The sequence below is a fragment of the Cyanistes caeruleus genome, chromosome Z (genome assembly GCF_971803275.1).
Source record: "Cyanistes caeruleus chromosome Z, bCyaCae1.hap1.1, whole genome shotgun sequence".
Lineage (NCBI taxonomy): Eukaryota > Metazoa > Chordata > Aves > Passeriformes > Paridae > Cyanistes > Cyanistes caeruleus.
The window spans coordinates 8,921,547-8,937,534 of NC_141732.1; the positions used below are offsets into that span (position 1 = coordinate 8,921,547).

Sequence of the window (15,988 nt, forward strand, 5' to 3'; positions counted from 1 at the left end):
TTTATATATTAATTTAGAACACATTTTATTTATTAAATCTATCATACGAATAACATTGTATTACCCTTTAATTTCATCAGGAAATGTAGTTATTGAATGTTTTATTAAAGTCTTGGTTTTTCAGTAGCTGCTATACTTTTTCAAGGCAAGTTGTGCAAGGCCTAACAACAACATGAAAACATTAAAGCAAAAGAGGAATGATTAGGATGATAGGTAACTATCAGTATTAAAAAGTTTAACAAGCACAAGTAACATTTTTGTACATCAGGTTCTTTTTGACATTTTTGTAATATATCAGTACAATAGTCACATGCTTTCAAATAGATAACAAACAAGTGTAAGTGGTCATACACACTGATGCACATTAGTTTTTCAGTTCCTATCAATCACATTCAACAAAAACATCAAGATAGCTGAAGAGCCTGACCCTACTTTTGCAAGCTGATTGATGCACACAGCTGCTAACTCAAGAATACCTCTGGGCAGATGCAAGATTGGTGCTGGTAGATCACTTTACAGGAGGGGTCCTTTGTTTGGAAAAGGTGGGCTAATTAGAAGTGGAAAGTGCTCACTCATGAGGTTAAATTACACAGGAACCAACTAGATTATACTGCTTGCTCCTAGACCTTGCATAAGAGTGTTTCCCCGAAGCAAAATCAGAAAGTTGTGGCATAGCTTCCTTCAAGCACTTACAACTTATTTAAATGCAGATTATTCCCATAGGGCCTATAAAATGTCTTCTAGCTGCAGATTAGAATTTTAATGAATAAATATAATGGTATGCCAAAAATTTGCATGTACTCTAATCCTTGTTAAGTCTATGGTTTTGTTTTGCTAACACTTTACTGTGGAATGGAATGGCAGAAATCTGAGAAATTTTGGTTGTTATTAAAATACTGTATATAAACAGGAAAAGTCAGAATAAGGCATTCTCAATGCAAGCTTGCACAATATATGTTTTCATGCCCAGTGGAACTACCATTTCAATTTCTTCTCAGAAGTACTGGAATGTTTTTTTGTTGGTTTTTTTTTTTTGTTTTTTTTTTTGCATGTAAATCCCCAAATAACTTTTCAGTATTACAGATAAAATAAATTATTTCATGCATAAGTTTTAAAAGCATTGGTTTGATATTTCCTTCCGTTTTGTTTGCTGAAGGACTATGAATCTGGAAGGAAACAGTTCAAAGAAACTCAACATAGATAAGACACCTACTTCCATAAAACCAAACAAAACAGCATTTTGTTTCAAATGCCACCTAAGAACACTAGATAGATGAAGAATACATATTATGGTAGGTAGTTAGTAATCCCCATGTTTTCACCTGCCGGTATTACTGCAAATGACACTGTTTCCATGACATGCCTAGCGGTACAGTTTACTACTTCCATAAGCAGTCACATGCACTGAAGGTAGGATCACCAGGCAGGGCCTGTGGCGCCCCGAAGCAGAACCAGAGAGGCCAAGCTTACTGTCTCGCTGGGTGACAAGGTAGCTGGTGTATGAAATGACACATCTCTGCCGGCATCAGCAACATCCACCTAAGGCATTTCTTCTGGAACCGCTGCTGCTGCTGCTGCTGCTTCCTGAGTAGGTTTCTCCTCGGGCTGGGTGTCGTGGGTGCTGTGGCCGGGCTTGTGGCCGTCGTGGGTGCTGTGGGTGCTGGCGCTGCCGAGGCGCGTGGAGGCCACCACGGCTTTCACGGCGGCCTGAGAGAGAGAGGTCCAAGCAAACATTCCTTAGGGGGCACGGCCCATCGGCACTGCAGCCTCAGCACTGCCCCATAGGGAATGCCACTGCGCCTGGTCTTCCTGGGAATGTCACCTGTGGAAACCTGCCTGGGCCTGGGCCAGCTCAGAAGGCTGCCTGGGATACTGGGCTGAGGTTAAAAACTGATGCTTTCACAAGGTTACCTGTTGGGTGACATGAACACAACTGGTTTTCAGATATGCCTGCTAGTGTTTTGTGGGTTGTTTTTGTTTTTTTCTTTTTTGTTGTTGTTGTTTTTTGCTTCTTTTTTGTGTGTGGGGTTTTGGGTTTTTTTTTTGTTTGTTTGGGTTTTTCGGTTTTGTTTTTGGGGTTTTTTGGGGGTTTTTGGTTTTGTTTTTTTTTGTTGTTTAGAAAATAGTTCAGGTGTCCCATGATTAGGCTGGATGGCAAAAAAGAAAGTCATCGCCGTCTGTCATAATAATAACAATAGTACTATCACTGATTATTCCATGAATATTTCAAGAAGGAACACAATATTTATCACTATTGCATATTCCAAGCACAATGTTGCGGACCACATGGGCAGCTTCCTAAGTATAGATATATAAAAATACACACTGGGGATAGGCTTTCATATCACATGAAATATCACAAAATGAAGACACACAGGAAGACAGTTATATTAGCCTTTGCCTTGAAGAGTTTTATTGCCTGAAAAAAACCCTAGACATACAGAGGTGAAGAAAATAAATGCTAATTTCTGTGTGTGACAACTCAAGCTATTTTTGACTTGGCAGCTTTTGCTTAGACATCAAAGAAGTGGGTCTGCAGGAAGAGATGAAGAGTGTAGCAAGTTTTGAGGATTCTTTGGAGAGGTAATCACACACATATTAAAAAAAAAACAAAAACCCACACAAAAAATAAAGAAACAAAAAACTTCCACAAAAAATAAAAAGGAAAAAAGAATATGTTGATGAAAAACAGATAACATAAACATGGTCAATAAAAAAGAATCAGCTGCAACAGATAATGAAGAAATGCTATAATGTATAAACCAAAGAAAGTGGCAAGAATTTTGAGAGACTAGACCTCTTAAAGGAAAAACTACAGACATCCACATTAGTGATGAGAGAACTTTAGAAAACTGATTACAAACACAGCAAGCCACTCAATGGCTTGTTAATGGCAATATTATAATGTCTAAAGGAACTTTCAATGTAATTTACTCTCACAAGCAGTGTTGGATGTTTATGAAACAAATTCAACACGGCCAATGAGAAACCAAATCCTGACTGAGACCTTTAGAGTTACCCTTTAAAATTTGTCTTTACATAAAGAAAGCCTGCTGATGGACTTCTATGTTGGGAAAGTGGAGATAATTATGTATCATTCTTACTAAGAAAACAACAGCTAAAGTGTGTACTCACTACTTTGATGTCTGCTTGGGTTCTATTTTTTTTTGGAATTGTCTAAAAATTTATTGTTTCTTTTACACATATATGTGTGGGAAATTATTAACTCTACAAGGACTGCTACCTTCAATCAATCCTCTTCATAATTGGAGATTTGATAATTTAATCTAAACAGAGAAACACTGAAGAAATAAACTTAAAAAAAGCGATAGTCTGTAATCACAAAAGAATGAATTGATTTACTGTAGGGGTCTAAATAAAATAAACTTTAAAAAAATGTCTCTAGTATAAAAATATAAAGAAAAACAAAATCAGAACATCAATGTGAGTTATATCTACAGTCTCTGAGAACTTTGTAAGTGACAAAACAAATTTCTTTACCCCGTGGAGATTCTCTGTGACAGTTCTCTACTAAAAAAAATATAGCAAAGCCAGAGTTAAGGGTCAGTTTTTTGTGAATTGGTATCTCTATGGAATTCACTAAAGCTCTCAGGTTATTTTTTACTATTATTCCCCAGGGCTACAAGGGCAGCTTCACTGTAGCTGTTGCTAACATTTTCTGTGCTGAAGTACCCCTGGAATTATCTCCTGAGCAGATGGCAGTCTTTAAAAACTGAAGAACAGTTTAGGGGAGAAGAAAGTTTCCTGGATACTATGTCAGTCGGGTCCCCAGTTGCCTGCTATTTGCACCTGAAGATGTTTCCCTGGTTTGTCCCATGGTAGATATGTAGACTGGATGGTAAAGGAGCATCCTGGGAACATTTTATGGACCTACATATCTGAAATGCTGATTCTAGATCATACAGAAGGATGGCTTAAACCTCCTGCTTTGTGTTGATAGGTATGGGTAACCAAGGGAGGATTAGGGGTCAAAACATGCTTTAATAGAGTAATTTTCTTCTAGATTTATGGATGCTCATTAAGAAATTGCTCAGTATGTTGTTATTTCTGGTCAGGATTCTAAGGATGCACCATCAATACAGATGGATGGACAGAAGCAAGAAAGGAAGAAGGGAAAAAAAGATGAAAAGTAAGGACTTAGTGAGAGCTGTGCACATCCTCAGCAGTACTATCTGTGCAGATAAAGTTTTCAATCAACTTCACACTTTTTATTTGTTTGGCTTCAGTCATTCACTAAATCAGCTTCAGACTTCTTCAATCTTCATCAGACATCTTAAATAAAAAGCTTCCATAACATCATGGAATATTTTCCTCAAAAATGTGCAAGGTTTCTGCAAGGCCACCAATTTAATTGCATGCTTTCATAGCCAAAACAGAGACTATGAGCAGAGACTTGCCTTAAGTTTACGCCGGGCATTGAATTCTTGAAGTTTCTTTTGTGCGTTGTCCATATGTGCAAAGTTTATTGCCTTCCCTGTGACCCATGGGTGCTGCAAAGCCTGTAGAGTGGTGAGGCGTTTCTTGGGGTCTAAAACAATCAACTTTTTAACCTGCATCACAAGCAAGAAATACAAAAGACTGTCAACCTTATTCTTCATTCAAATTTACCTAGTTTTGCATTTGGGGGCTCTGGTCTTCATTTGGGAAGCATCTTAGGTGAGACATTCTAAGAGACCAACAAGAATTTTCATTTGTGTTTTTCTAAGTATTCTACTTCTGGCATTTCTTGGTCCTCCATAAATAACATCTGATTAAGACAGCCACTAAGGGGGAAGAGAGAAGAGAAAGAATCAACTGGTTACCAACATATGAAGGGTATCACCAATGCAGATGACCTGTATCTATCATAGGCTCTTTCATGTCTGAATTGTCACAAAAACCCTAAGAGATTCTCAAAATCTCTAAGAAGTATCTCTGCTTTTGGATTTGGACAAGTTTTAAACTGGATTAGAAAGTTTAAATTATGCATATGCAGCTCATGCAGACTTGTACCACTCAGTCCCTGTCAGGTACATCATAAAGGAAATGTTTCTTTCAGTCATTGTAAAACCTCATGTACACATGAAAAAAAGAACTGTACAGATGTTTCTGTCTTAGCTCACTCTGAAACTAATGCTGTTTGCACCATTCCTTCTGTCACCAAAGCCAGCAAACCTGGACTTCTACAAACATGACTGTAAGATATTTTTGGGAAAAAGGCACTGCAAACATACCCCTGGGACTGGAGACGGTCCTGCTGGATACAGGGTGTGTCCAGTCAAGCGACATTCCATGGGTTTTATTATATCTCTGGACAAGTGGTGTTTTAACAAAAGAAAGGTGAGAGGATGGAGTAACAAAGTAAGCAGACTGCACTCTGCAGACCCACACTTACCCAGCTCTCCTGACTGCAGACCCTCTTGGAGCAGAGTGCATGGCACAGGGCTCCACTGCTCCTATGTGCCCAAGGCTGAGGGAAAACTTGCTTTAGGGTTCTCTGAAATCTCCCTACAAAGAGCTTTTAAAGAAAGTTGGTGCCCTGAAGTGCATGGAAGAGAACAGGCATTGTGGGTGTCTCCAAGGAAAACCTTGAGTTAAGCAAATCACTTCAGCTGAACACTGAACTGCCCACAGCATGGGTTTTGAGAGTCATGGTCATCATCCTTATCTACAGTTCTGCTATGAAAAGTTCAAACCTGAAAGTTTGAGCTTCAATTTACTAAAACAGTATGGAGCAGTTAGGACAAAAGCTTTACCTGTAGACTGCTGTTTATCTGGCATTAAATTATACATTTTTTGCCTTAGAAAAATTTCACATCTCATAAAACAACAAAAAAGTACTTTGAACTTGTACAGTCTTTCCATTTGGAATATCCTGAAGTACTTCACTAAAATTAATGACATAGTATGTTTTGACACAGCTTGCATAAGAATATATGGAACTAAGCACTTGTGTTTACAGTGCTAATGAAATAACTGAATTATGCAAAATATTATTGACAAAGTCAGACTCAAGCATACCTATCTTTGCAGATCAGTGTCTCCTGGATTCAAATTCCTTTATCCAGTAATAAAAGAATACAGTGCAGATAGCATGCCAGCCCTTGCATTTTTCTAATTGAGCATATTTAAAAGTAGTCAATCTTTCCTCATCTACTAAAAAAAAATTGAATGTGCACAAAAAGTATGTCAGAAAAAGCAGTGGGGGGGGAAGTGTCATTCCTTTTTATATTCTTCCCCAAAATTCAGGCTTGAAAACTGCACAAAAAGAAGGGCTTGTTTCTACATTCCCCTGAAGGTGTTTGCCTGGAAAAGAGGAATGATGAAACGCTTCAGATCTGTAAGAGCTTCACATGAGCACTGTGACAGCTGCCAACAATCTATGGTTTACTTCACAGGGGAACCTGAGTATCTATGTTTTGAGTGCAAAATCACAGCACCATAATAAAGCAAAGACAAGAGGAAACAACTATGATCAATTAATTAATGAATTATTCTGCCCCACCCCAAAATGGACTCTTTCTCAGTGACAAAAATACTAAATACAACAAGTCTCATTTTTGCTTTACTTACTAAATCCTTGGCATTCAGAGACACATCATCCCACCAGGGGGACACAAAGTCATATTCACAGCTCAGGATCCTCTTAAACATATACTGATCTCCCCTTTCATCGTAAAATGGTTCAAAGCCACAAAGTCTGAAAGGATAAAAAAGAAATTAATTTATCCAAGTTTAATTAGTCTTGTGTTGTTAGAAACTGTTCATGTTAGTATACTTCCCTACTTTGTGTTCTGTAGATCACTTTGGGAAACCAGACCTGGATGGACTCATGAACCCCCAATTCTACAGAGCAGGGAGAAATGTGGCCAAATGTATTCTTAAGCACTGGGAAAGGCTTTTATAATATTAATTTTTCTATTTTCACATGTCTTTAATTGGAACTATTAAAACAGGATCATGAAGCATTTATCAGAACCCCTATAACTCTTGCCAGAGGAATAGAAATTAGCTGAGCAAACTTCATCTTACACGTGAAGTTACAAGTTTTATATATCCAGTTAGGACTGATTTTTATTCATGTACATTTTTTCATCCTATTAGCCACAATATGTAAAAACCTTTGGTAAGTTTTCATGATCAGCCCTCATCTTTACTTAGGTAACCTACATACAATCTAGAAGTCTTGTGATCTCACTAAATGACTGCATTTATAAATATATTGAATAATATAGAGATCCACACAGCTGGCCCCAGGGAAAGCAGACTCATAAACGTGGTTTCCATTTGTGTAATGTCTTTTTTTATCACTTAGTGAAGTGATAAAATCACCTTAATCATGCCTGCACACATAATCAGATTTTTGAAGTGAATTTCCTATTCAGCCAGTACGTGATCTGAGCTTAACAGAGAAAGTCTTTCTGCTCCTCTGCCTCCAGAAAATGCAACAAGCAGTTAAGATGATGAGAGGAAAACAAAAGCAGATAGTAAAGATCAAGACAGCAACAAATTTAGAAAAGCCTTACATTTTAACCTGTTTTTGTTTTTTTAAATTCAGTGTGCTTACTGTTCTGAAAAAGGAGGCTGAGGTTCAAGGAAGAAATGTGGTTTTGGGAGTGGTACATAGCTGTGGGTGGAGCAGCTGCATCACATTCCACTGCCGAAGAGGGGAAACACCTCATTGCAGGCACATTCTGAGCACGTTATTTTTCCAAGTCTGGCAGAGACGTATTAAAACACAAGGATCCAGCCTCCAAACCTTGTGCCTCAGGAGGTGGTGGCCAGCCAGAGCCCCTCTGCTGCTCTCCTCCTGCTTGCTGCCTCTCCCATCAGCATTTCTGGACTTGCAGCAGGTCCCAGCTGTTCCCATGGAACACCCCTGAGCAGTGCCCTCACTGACTCAGCCCAAACTGCCTTTTGGATCCCGGTAACCTATGACAGTAAGAACCTCCTTAAACCTTGCTGTGACTGTGCTGGAAGCCTCCTAACTGAACTCACTACCATCATCTATTGTTCTCCTATTAACAATTTCCATAGATACGCTTCTACTTAAAAAACCACTTCAGCCGACAGATTTTCTTTTTTTTTTTTTTGGCTACATGCCAAAATAGGCAAGTAAACCTGGATATTTCAGATTAGATTAATTAAATCAGTGCAAGACTAGTGTGGCTGCACTTGACTTAATTTTATTTTGAAAGAACATTTTACTATTATGATTCACTTTATATGAGTTACCTGCCAATAAAGGAAAAGTCAATGTAGACAGCTTAAAAAACAACTAAAAATGACCAGATGATGTTTTGTGTCCTTTTAAGCAACTTAGTAAAATAACAACTTTAATTAAATCCATGCAATTTCAACTACAGGCAAAGCTTCTGTATTTGTCAACCACTGTCTTCATCTCAAACATGCAGAAGGATTTCTAAGCTGCTTTAGGCATACAAAAGGACTGCTCCTCTTGACTTCTAAAACTATACATGTGGCTTCCCTTGAATTATGACAGTTATCACAAATAGGTCTTACTATAATTTGGCTCAGGAAAAACTTCTGCCAGAATATGTGCCAAAGTTTTTTTTAATCAAATAGGAATTTCACTTTGGTTAATGACAAGATACAGTTTTATGCAGGTCCTCTTTAACATGGTTGTTAACTCCTACATCCACTCCATTCTGGGGGGGCATACAGGAAATTTTTTATTATATTTTTTTGACTCTATGTAAGTAGTTTTCCTTTACTGAACTATAAGACTGAGACAGGCAACATTGTCCTCTGGGCTCCAGGATTAATTAGTAATTTCACATGTACCTTTCTGGTCTCAGTTTCTAATCCATCAGACATAGATCAACAAAGCTTTATACACAGTAGGAGAGTTTTAAATGTGGAGTACTGTTAAAGCAAATGGAAGAGACAACCAGGTAGATTTTTGCCTGTCTTGTTCCTGTAGATCAAATTGGATTTTGAGGTGGGAGTAGGACAGGATTAGAAGGAGGAAGAATAGAAGAGTATCTAGTCATGCAGCCCCATCCAGGGCAAGAACTCACACACTTGTATTTATGCACCTGCAGAGGTTTAGTGTGGCTTGGGAGCATCCCCTGAATAGCTAGAAGGTTTTGAGAAGCTGCATATAGAAAATCCCACTCCAGATATTCAGATAGGAATTGTCTGGAGTTTGGTTGGAGCTTGCTTACACTTGAAAACAAGTTCTGCTTAAAAAAGGCTCTTAGTTTAAGATACAACAACTTCACTAAGCCTTGAGTAACTAGGAAAGGCCATAACTTAACCTAGGTGGCTTTTTAAAGGGGCAACAAAAGTCACCTCTCCAGCCTTGGGGACCACCTTGCTGGCAAATTTCACATCTCTGAATGGAAACCTTAAAAGTTGTAAGAAATGAGCATCTGGCAGGCAATATCTGAGATGTGATCCTCAACACAAGGTCTGGATCTTAAACCAGACCTTGAGACAAAGATAGACACATTTAAAAAGGAGCAAATAACAAAATGGCAAATAGGAATATTGTAGCCCATTATTTACAGGTACCCAAAAAGAGACCTGTGAACTCTTTGAGGCTTGTGTGCAGAACAAAAGATGAATTTTTTCTGACATTACCATCAGAGTGTTTATATATCCTTACATGGACTTTTAGTATAAACTCTAGAGAATATAGTTATTTTCTTTGCAAAAGATGAAAAGAATTGTGTTATTGCACACTATACTTGCTGGACATAGCAAGTACCAGGGGAGGGACAATGGCCCACATGTATAAAATCCTCCATATCTTTAAGGGACTGTTGGGGGTTGGCTTGCTTTCTTTCTCACTTACAGATTTTTTTTCCCCAAAAGTTGCCAGGAAACTAGCTACTGGGTATTTATTGGTACTTAAAAAAACCCCAAAGACTTAGGGATCCCACTCCCAGAGAGAAGAGTCCTGCTGAGCACCAGGACCTGGCTGCCCCAGAGTTTGTGCAGCAAACCAGTCACTGGGTCTTGGTTCTGGTTCTTGTTAATGCCAGAGTTGTTGTTTTGTTTGCCTTATTATATGTACTAGTAAAGAACTGTTATTCCTATTCTCATATCTTTTGCCTGAGAGCCCCTTGATTTCAAAAATAAAATAATTTGAAGGGAGGGAGTTTACATTTTCCATTCCAAGGCTCCTACCTTCCTTAGCAGACACCTGTCTTTCAAACCAAGACAAGTAAATATGTAAAATCTCATTCTCTTCCCATAAAAGGAATCCTAGAGGTATTGTACATAACTTCACAAGTTGTCTTAGCATTGTCATTGCCAAGGGTCTAAATTAAGTCTTCTAATTATTCTCCCATAAAGAAGGGAGTCAATACATCATAGACTATTTTCCCTTCTCAGTAGTCTTCCTTTGAAAAATTCATTCAATACAATAAAGTAATTACAATTCTTAGCAATTGAATCATGACTAGCCACAATAATACTCAGACAAAAATGGCTATTTAAACACAAGTTTTGGAACTTTTGGCCTATACTCGTTCACACTAATAGCATGATTCTGCACATATCTTGTTGCTGTGCAGGAAGAACTGTTATATTTATCAAATATTTAAACTGAGCGTCCTCCTGTAGGATTTGACTTGCTTCAGTAAAGTTTGGAATACAATAATTAAAGTTCAGGCTCTTATCTTCAATGGCACAGCTCCTAGTGTTATGAAGTCCTGGGGGGTGCTAAAAAGAGAACCTCTCTGTAGCACTGTCTGCACTTACAGGATGTAGGTGATAATCCCCAAGGACCACATGTCCACTTCAGGGCCATAGGCACATCCCCGTAGTATCTCTGGTGCTGCAGAGGACAAAATACTTGTCAGTAAACACAAAAGCTGAGTGAAGAAATAACAGTCACAAAATCAATTAAAGTCCATGCACAGTCTTGTCTTTTGTAAAAAGTTGGCACTACCCATTTAAGCCCTTAATTAGGTAAATGATTCCCTTCACTGACTATAAAGCAAAAGAAGTCATGCCCAAGCTGAGCCAGAATAAAATGAGAAGTGTACTTTGGATTCAAATTGTTTTTAGTTTGTAAAAAGAACCACAGAAAGCTACAGCTGCACTGGAGCTACAATGTGACCAAGAAGGTGAATGCTTTAACTTCAGTATTTTGCTTAGTGTTATTATAAATACATCAACAACAGAAATGGGGCCAATGAAAATCTCCATCCTTTACTGGAAGCAGAGGCAAGCACTGGAATGAAGGATGAGGAGCAGGCTGAGGTACTTAATGCCTTCTTTGCCTCAACAGCAAGGCCTGTTTATCCTCTGGGAGCCAGCCCCTGAGCTGGCAGACAGGGACTGAGAGCAGAACAGACCCTGTGCAATCCAGGACAAGGGAGGCAGTGACCTGCTGAGCCACAAGTCCATGGGACCATGTGGGATTCATCCTGGGGTGCTGAGGGAGCTGGAGAAGGAGCTTGTCAAGCTGCTCTGCATCACTGATCATCAGTCCTATCTAACTGGGAATGTCCCAGATGATTTGGAGCTTGGCTAATGTGATGTCCATCCATAAGAAAGGGAGGAAAATGGATGCAGGGAAGTACAGGCCTGTGAGCCAGACCTTGGTGCCAGGGAAGATCATGGAGAAGATCATCTTGAATGTGATCACAGGACACATACAGGACAGTGCAGGGGACCAGGTACAGCCTACAGGGGTTCAGGAATGGCACATCCTGCCTGACCATCCTGATCTCCTTTTATGAGCTGGTGATCCACCTGGCAGATGAGGGGAGAGCTGTGGATGCTGTCTATGGGAACTCCAGTAAAGCCTTTGGCACTGTCCCCCATGGCACTCTCCTGGAGAAACTGGCTGCTCATGTCTTGGACAGGTGCTGTGTCACTGGGTGAAAAACTGTCTGAACATCTGGACCTGGGAGTGATGTGAACGGAGTTAAATCCAGCTGGTGGTGGATGTAACCCCAGTGGGGTGCCCCAGGGTTCAGTGTTGGGCCCAATTCTGCTTAATATCTTTATTTGTGATCTGGATGGGGGGATCGGGGGCACCCTCAGTCAGTTTGCAGATGACACTAAGTCAAGGGGCAACTAGGAAAGCTGTTCAGAGGGATGTGGAGAGGCTGGATCCGTGAAAGACCAATGGCATGAGGTTCAGTGAGATTGAGTGTCAGTCCTGCCTTGGGCCAGAACAACCCTCTGCTACAGGCTGGGGGCAGGTTGGCTGGAAAACTGCTCAGCAGGAAAGGACCTGGGGGTGCTGGTTGACAGTGGCTAAACATGAGCCAGCTGTACCCAGGTGGCCAAGAAGCCCAAGGGCATCCAGGCAATAGTGGGGCAGTTACCATCCCCCCTGTGCTGGGGTTACACCTCAAATGTTGTGTCCAGTTTGAGGCCCCTCACAACCAGGAGGACCTTGAGGGGCTGGAGTGTGTCCAGAGAATGGCAATGAAACTGGTGAAGGTATAGACTTCGTAAATAAATACTAAGAGGAGCAGAGGGAGGTGTGAATGTTCAGCCTGAAGAAAAGGAGGCTCAGGAAGTCTCTACAACTACCTGGAGAGAGGTTGTAGTGGGGTGAGGATTGGCTTTCTCTCCCATGTAACAATGATAGGTCAAGAGAAAACAGCTCAAGCTCTACTAGGTGAGATTCAGGTTGGACATTAGGAAGGATTTTCTCACAGAAAGCGTGGTTAAGCATTGGAACAGGCTGCCCAGGGAGATGGTGGAGTCCTAATCCCTGGCGGTGTTCAAGAAATAACTGGACGTGACCCTTAGTGCCATAGCTCAGTGATCATGGTGTTGTTCAGTCAAAGGTTGGAAAAAGCCTCCAAGATTGTTAAGTCCATGGTTAAGTCAATGGTTCTATGAGACTATTTATTTGGCACTTTATTTAGGGCTTATTTTTGATATTCTGTTTTAGCTGGAAAGAAAGACAAACCATTTCAGAGAGTTGCTTCTGCTGCAGTGAGGACCAGACAGAAAGACCAGGCAGTTTTTGGGGACTTCAGATCTGCAGCAGTAAAGAGGAGTTGATGTCTACCCAAGCAGCTTGATAAGCACAGCTTGAGGGCCCTGGTCCCTGGATCTGTGATGCACATTCCTGGAGCACAGTGGGCTGGCTGTACCTACGAGCATCAGTGCAACCTCTTCCCCTCCCCACATTACACTTGCACAGCCATGAAGAGAAGGGCTTTTGGTATTTTTTTTTTCCAGATCGATTTCCAGAAGTTTTCTTTTGGTGAATGGATTTGTCCCACACATCACTTATAGTTTAGATGTTGCCTGTAACAGACTGATCATGAATCACTGCTTTGCACTGGGCTTCATTTTTTGTGCTGCTCTCAGAAATCACTGATGCTCTTCTTGTTAAGTTCATGGAAGGCACAACATTGCAGCAAACTAAGTTTTCTGTGACCACTTTCTTGCCTTCAGTCCTCTGCATCAATCTGCACATCCCAAGAACTGTAGATTGTCAAGTCTTGATGCCAAAGAATTCAGATTCCAGTTTTTGTTTTTGTTGCTGTATCCTTTCTGGAGAAGCTGCCGATACATGGGTGAGCAGGATGTGGGAGCTGGCAGCCTGGAACCATCAATTATTCATAGTTTAATTTGGCATTTAAACAGTATTTCTCCTGGGTCTCCTCCAATTCTGGAAAGTAATGCTTGAATATTTTCCAGGACTTCTGCACGGTCAGTTAAGTTGAGTTGTAAATCAAGGATTGCTACAGACACATGACTATAGGCATAAAGCTCCTTTCTTCCCTTCTCTGCAGAAATGTTCAGCCTCAGTCCTTCCCACCAAGTCAACATAAGTCTGAGGGCTCTTCTATGGAAATAAGCCTTATCCTATTTTTATAGTATATGAGGATGGGCATTAAAAGAGCTAAGCACTGTCTACAGATGTGTGGCATTGGTAGTGTAACTGTCACAAGAGAAGACAACCAGAACATTAATAGCTAATATATGAAATATAGTTTTATGAAACTAACTGGACAGGAATTAGGTGCTGCTCTAAAGCAGACTTGGCACATGTGTGTGCTTTGCAGGCAATGTCACACAAGGTAATGGAGAACGACAATGTCACCTGAATTGCATTATCAGCTGTTCTCTGAGGTAACAGAGTGATCTCGTGGTCTTCTCCAGTGTCCCCTTTCTGTTGACTTTACAGTTAAAAAAGCATATGTAAGTAACAAAACAACATACCACAGTACCCTGGAGTTCCACAAACTGTCTTCATGGTCACATGATCTTCCACAATCTTGGAAAGTCCAAAGTCAGCTGTTAAGATGGTTTGGGAATATTAATGTTTGTACTCCCTGTAATAATGTGGCGTTTGTTTGTTGTATATGCAATTAAATAAACATTTATATGTTAAATGAAGGCATTTCCAGAGGTAAGCACTGATTTAATGAATCTACCCATGCTGCAATCTGGAAGCAAAATTTGCTGTACAAATGAGTATTCCTGGCTCCTGCTTGACAAAAATGTAGCTTGTATTTTATTCTGAAAACTGCACAAAGCCAGTACAGTGTGAGGCCTAAGGGCATGCAAGCAGAGATCCAGATATATATTTTAGGTATATATTCAGTTTCCACTCTGTGAGTAACCCAATAAAATTATCAGAACTATTTTGGGTTGCTTTTTTAGTCAAGAGTCATGTAGTCTCTGCAAGACAAAACCACAATATCAGCAGTATTTTGATAGGAGGCTTCTAGGGGCATAAAGATGGTGACAGAAGTATTGATCATCCTTTCTGCAATGTTTCCACCCTGCATTACTATTCACAGAGCAAGGACCTTCATGACAATACATACTGTACTTGTATGACTCCTTTACAAAAGTCATAAAAATTGAATTGTTCACTACTCTTTTTTTTTTCACTGAGAATAAACTGAGCTTATTAAAATTCTGGTTTAGGTGACGAAAATCACCTTTGCATCAAAAGCAAAAAATACTTGATTTTGTTTCGTTGGACCAAATATAAAAGGGAATGTTTTGGCTCAAGATCAGGATAAAAATAGGTTACTTGTTCCTAAATGGCTATCCTTCTTGCATTATTATTTATCTAATTAGGAAAACAGTTTACTTTTATAAAAATAGCCACTAGTTCAAAACTGGATTTCAATTTAAACACAGCAATGACTTCACCAGGAAGATGAATAATCCTGGCATTTAGGAAATGCTTTAAAAGCCCTACACACTCTGGATGTCAAACCAAAGCCATTGGTGCTGCATTATATTATCAAATTTAGAACCTTTCCAGGAAAGGTAAGTAGGGTAAGATATAAATTAAGATAACATCACTCTGAGAACTAAGATGTTCCTAGAAATTTATACTAAATTTCTTGAGGCCAGTTCATGGAAATTTGTCTCCAGAAACCCATGACGAACACCAGCCTGATGAACATGGAAAAAACTCATGCTCCTAAGGGAGCACCAGGTGGTATTTTCAAACCCAGAAGGGTGACACAGATGCTTCTTGTTGCTTAAGCAAAAACTAGGCATGTCCAAAATTTTTGGAGGTCACACCATTTGGAAGTGTCTGCCACCTCCAACAGAACTGGCACAATACATTCCTGATCAGGACAGCCTTGTCCTTCTTCACCCCCTCTGTGGTGCTGACCTCGCTTCAGAGAGTTTTCCTGTGCTCTTTGCAAAAATCTCTCCATGTCCCTCAAATCTGCCTTCAAAATGGAAACCAGCCTTACCCAATTATCTTTCTACCACTTATCTGCACATTTTAATTTTCACACCAATTTATTTTTCCTCTTAAAGTACTAGTTTAACTAGAAAAAAGGGGCATAGAAGTGGTGCACAGAACTTTATGCTGTTCTCATGATCCTTCTTTTTCTAAGTGTGTTAATCTCTGCCACGCTGGCACAATTTTGGCTATAAATTCTCCAAGCAAGGATATAATTTTGCATTGGTTTTGAAACCATCATGTGCAGTTGTGCTGCTGAAGTAACATGCTGTTCATTAAGCACTGGCTTCAAGCAGGGTGATTTTGAGGTGAGGTGCA

General features: G+C 39.9%; 1 protein-coding gene across 1 annotated transcript in view; it reads right to left on the reverse strand.

Annotated features, from left to right (window-relative positions):
* Nucleotides 1–15,988, reverse strand: part of CAMK4 (calcium/calmodulin dependent protein kinase IV) — a 144,464-nt gene continuing 128,476 nt past the window's right edge. Inside the window, exons 7-11 of the mRNA XM_086866625.1 lie at nucleotides 14,173–14,247; nucleotides 10,732–10,807; nucleotides 6,574–6,700; nucleotides 4,419–4,571; nucleotides 1–1,707 (exon numbers count right to left, since the gene is read on the reverse strand). Of these exons, the coding sequence (XP_086722751.1) occupies nucleotides 1,540–1,707; nucleotides 4,419–4,571; nucleotides 6,574–6,700; nucleotides 10,732–10,807; nucleotides 14,173–14,247 (599 nt within the window). The 3' untranslated portion in view covers nucleotides 1–1,539. The remainder of the gene's footprint in view (nucleotides 1,708–4,418; nucleotides 4,572–6,573; nucleotides 6,701–10,731; nucleotides 10,808–14,172; nucleotides 14,248–15,988) is intronic.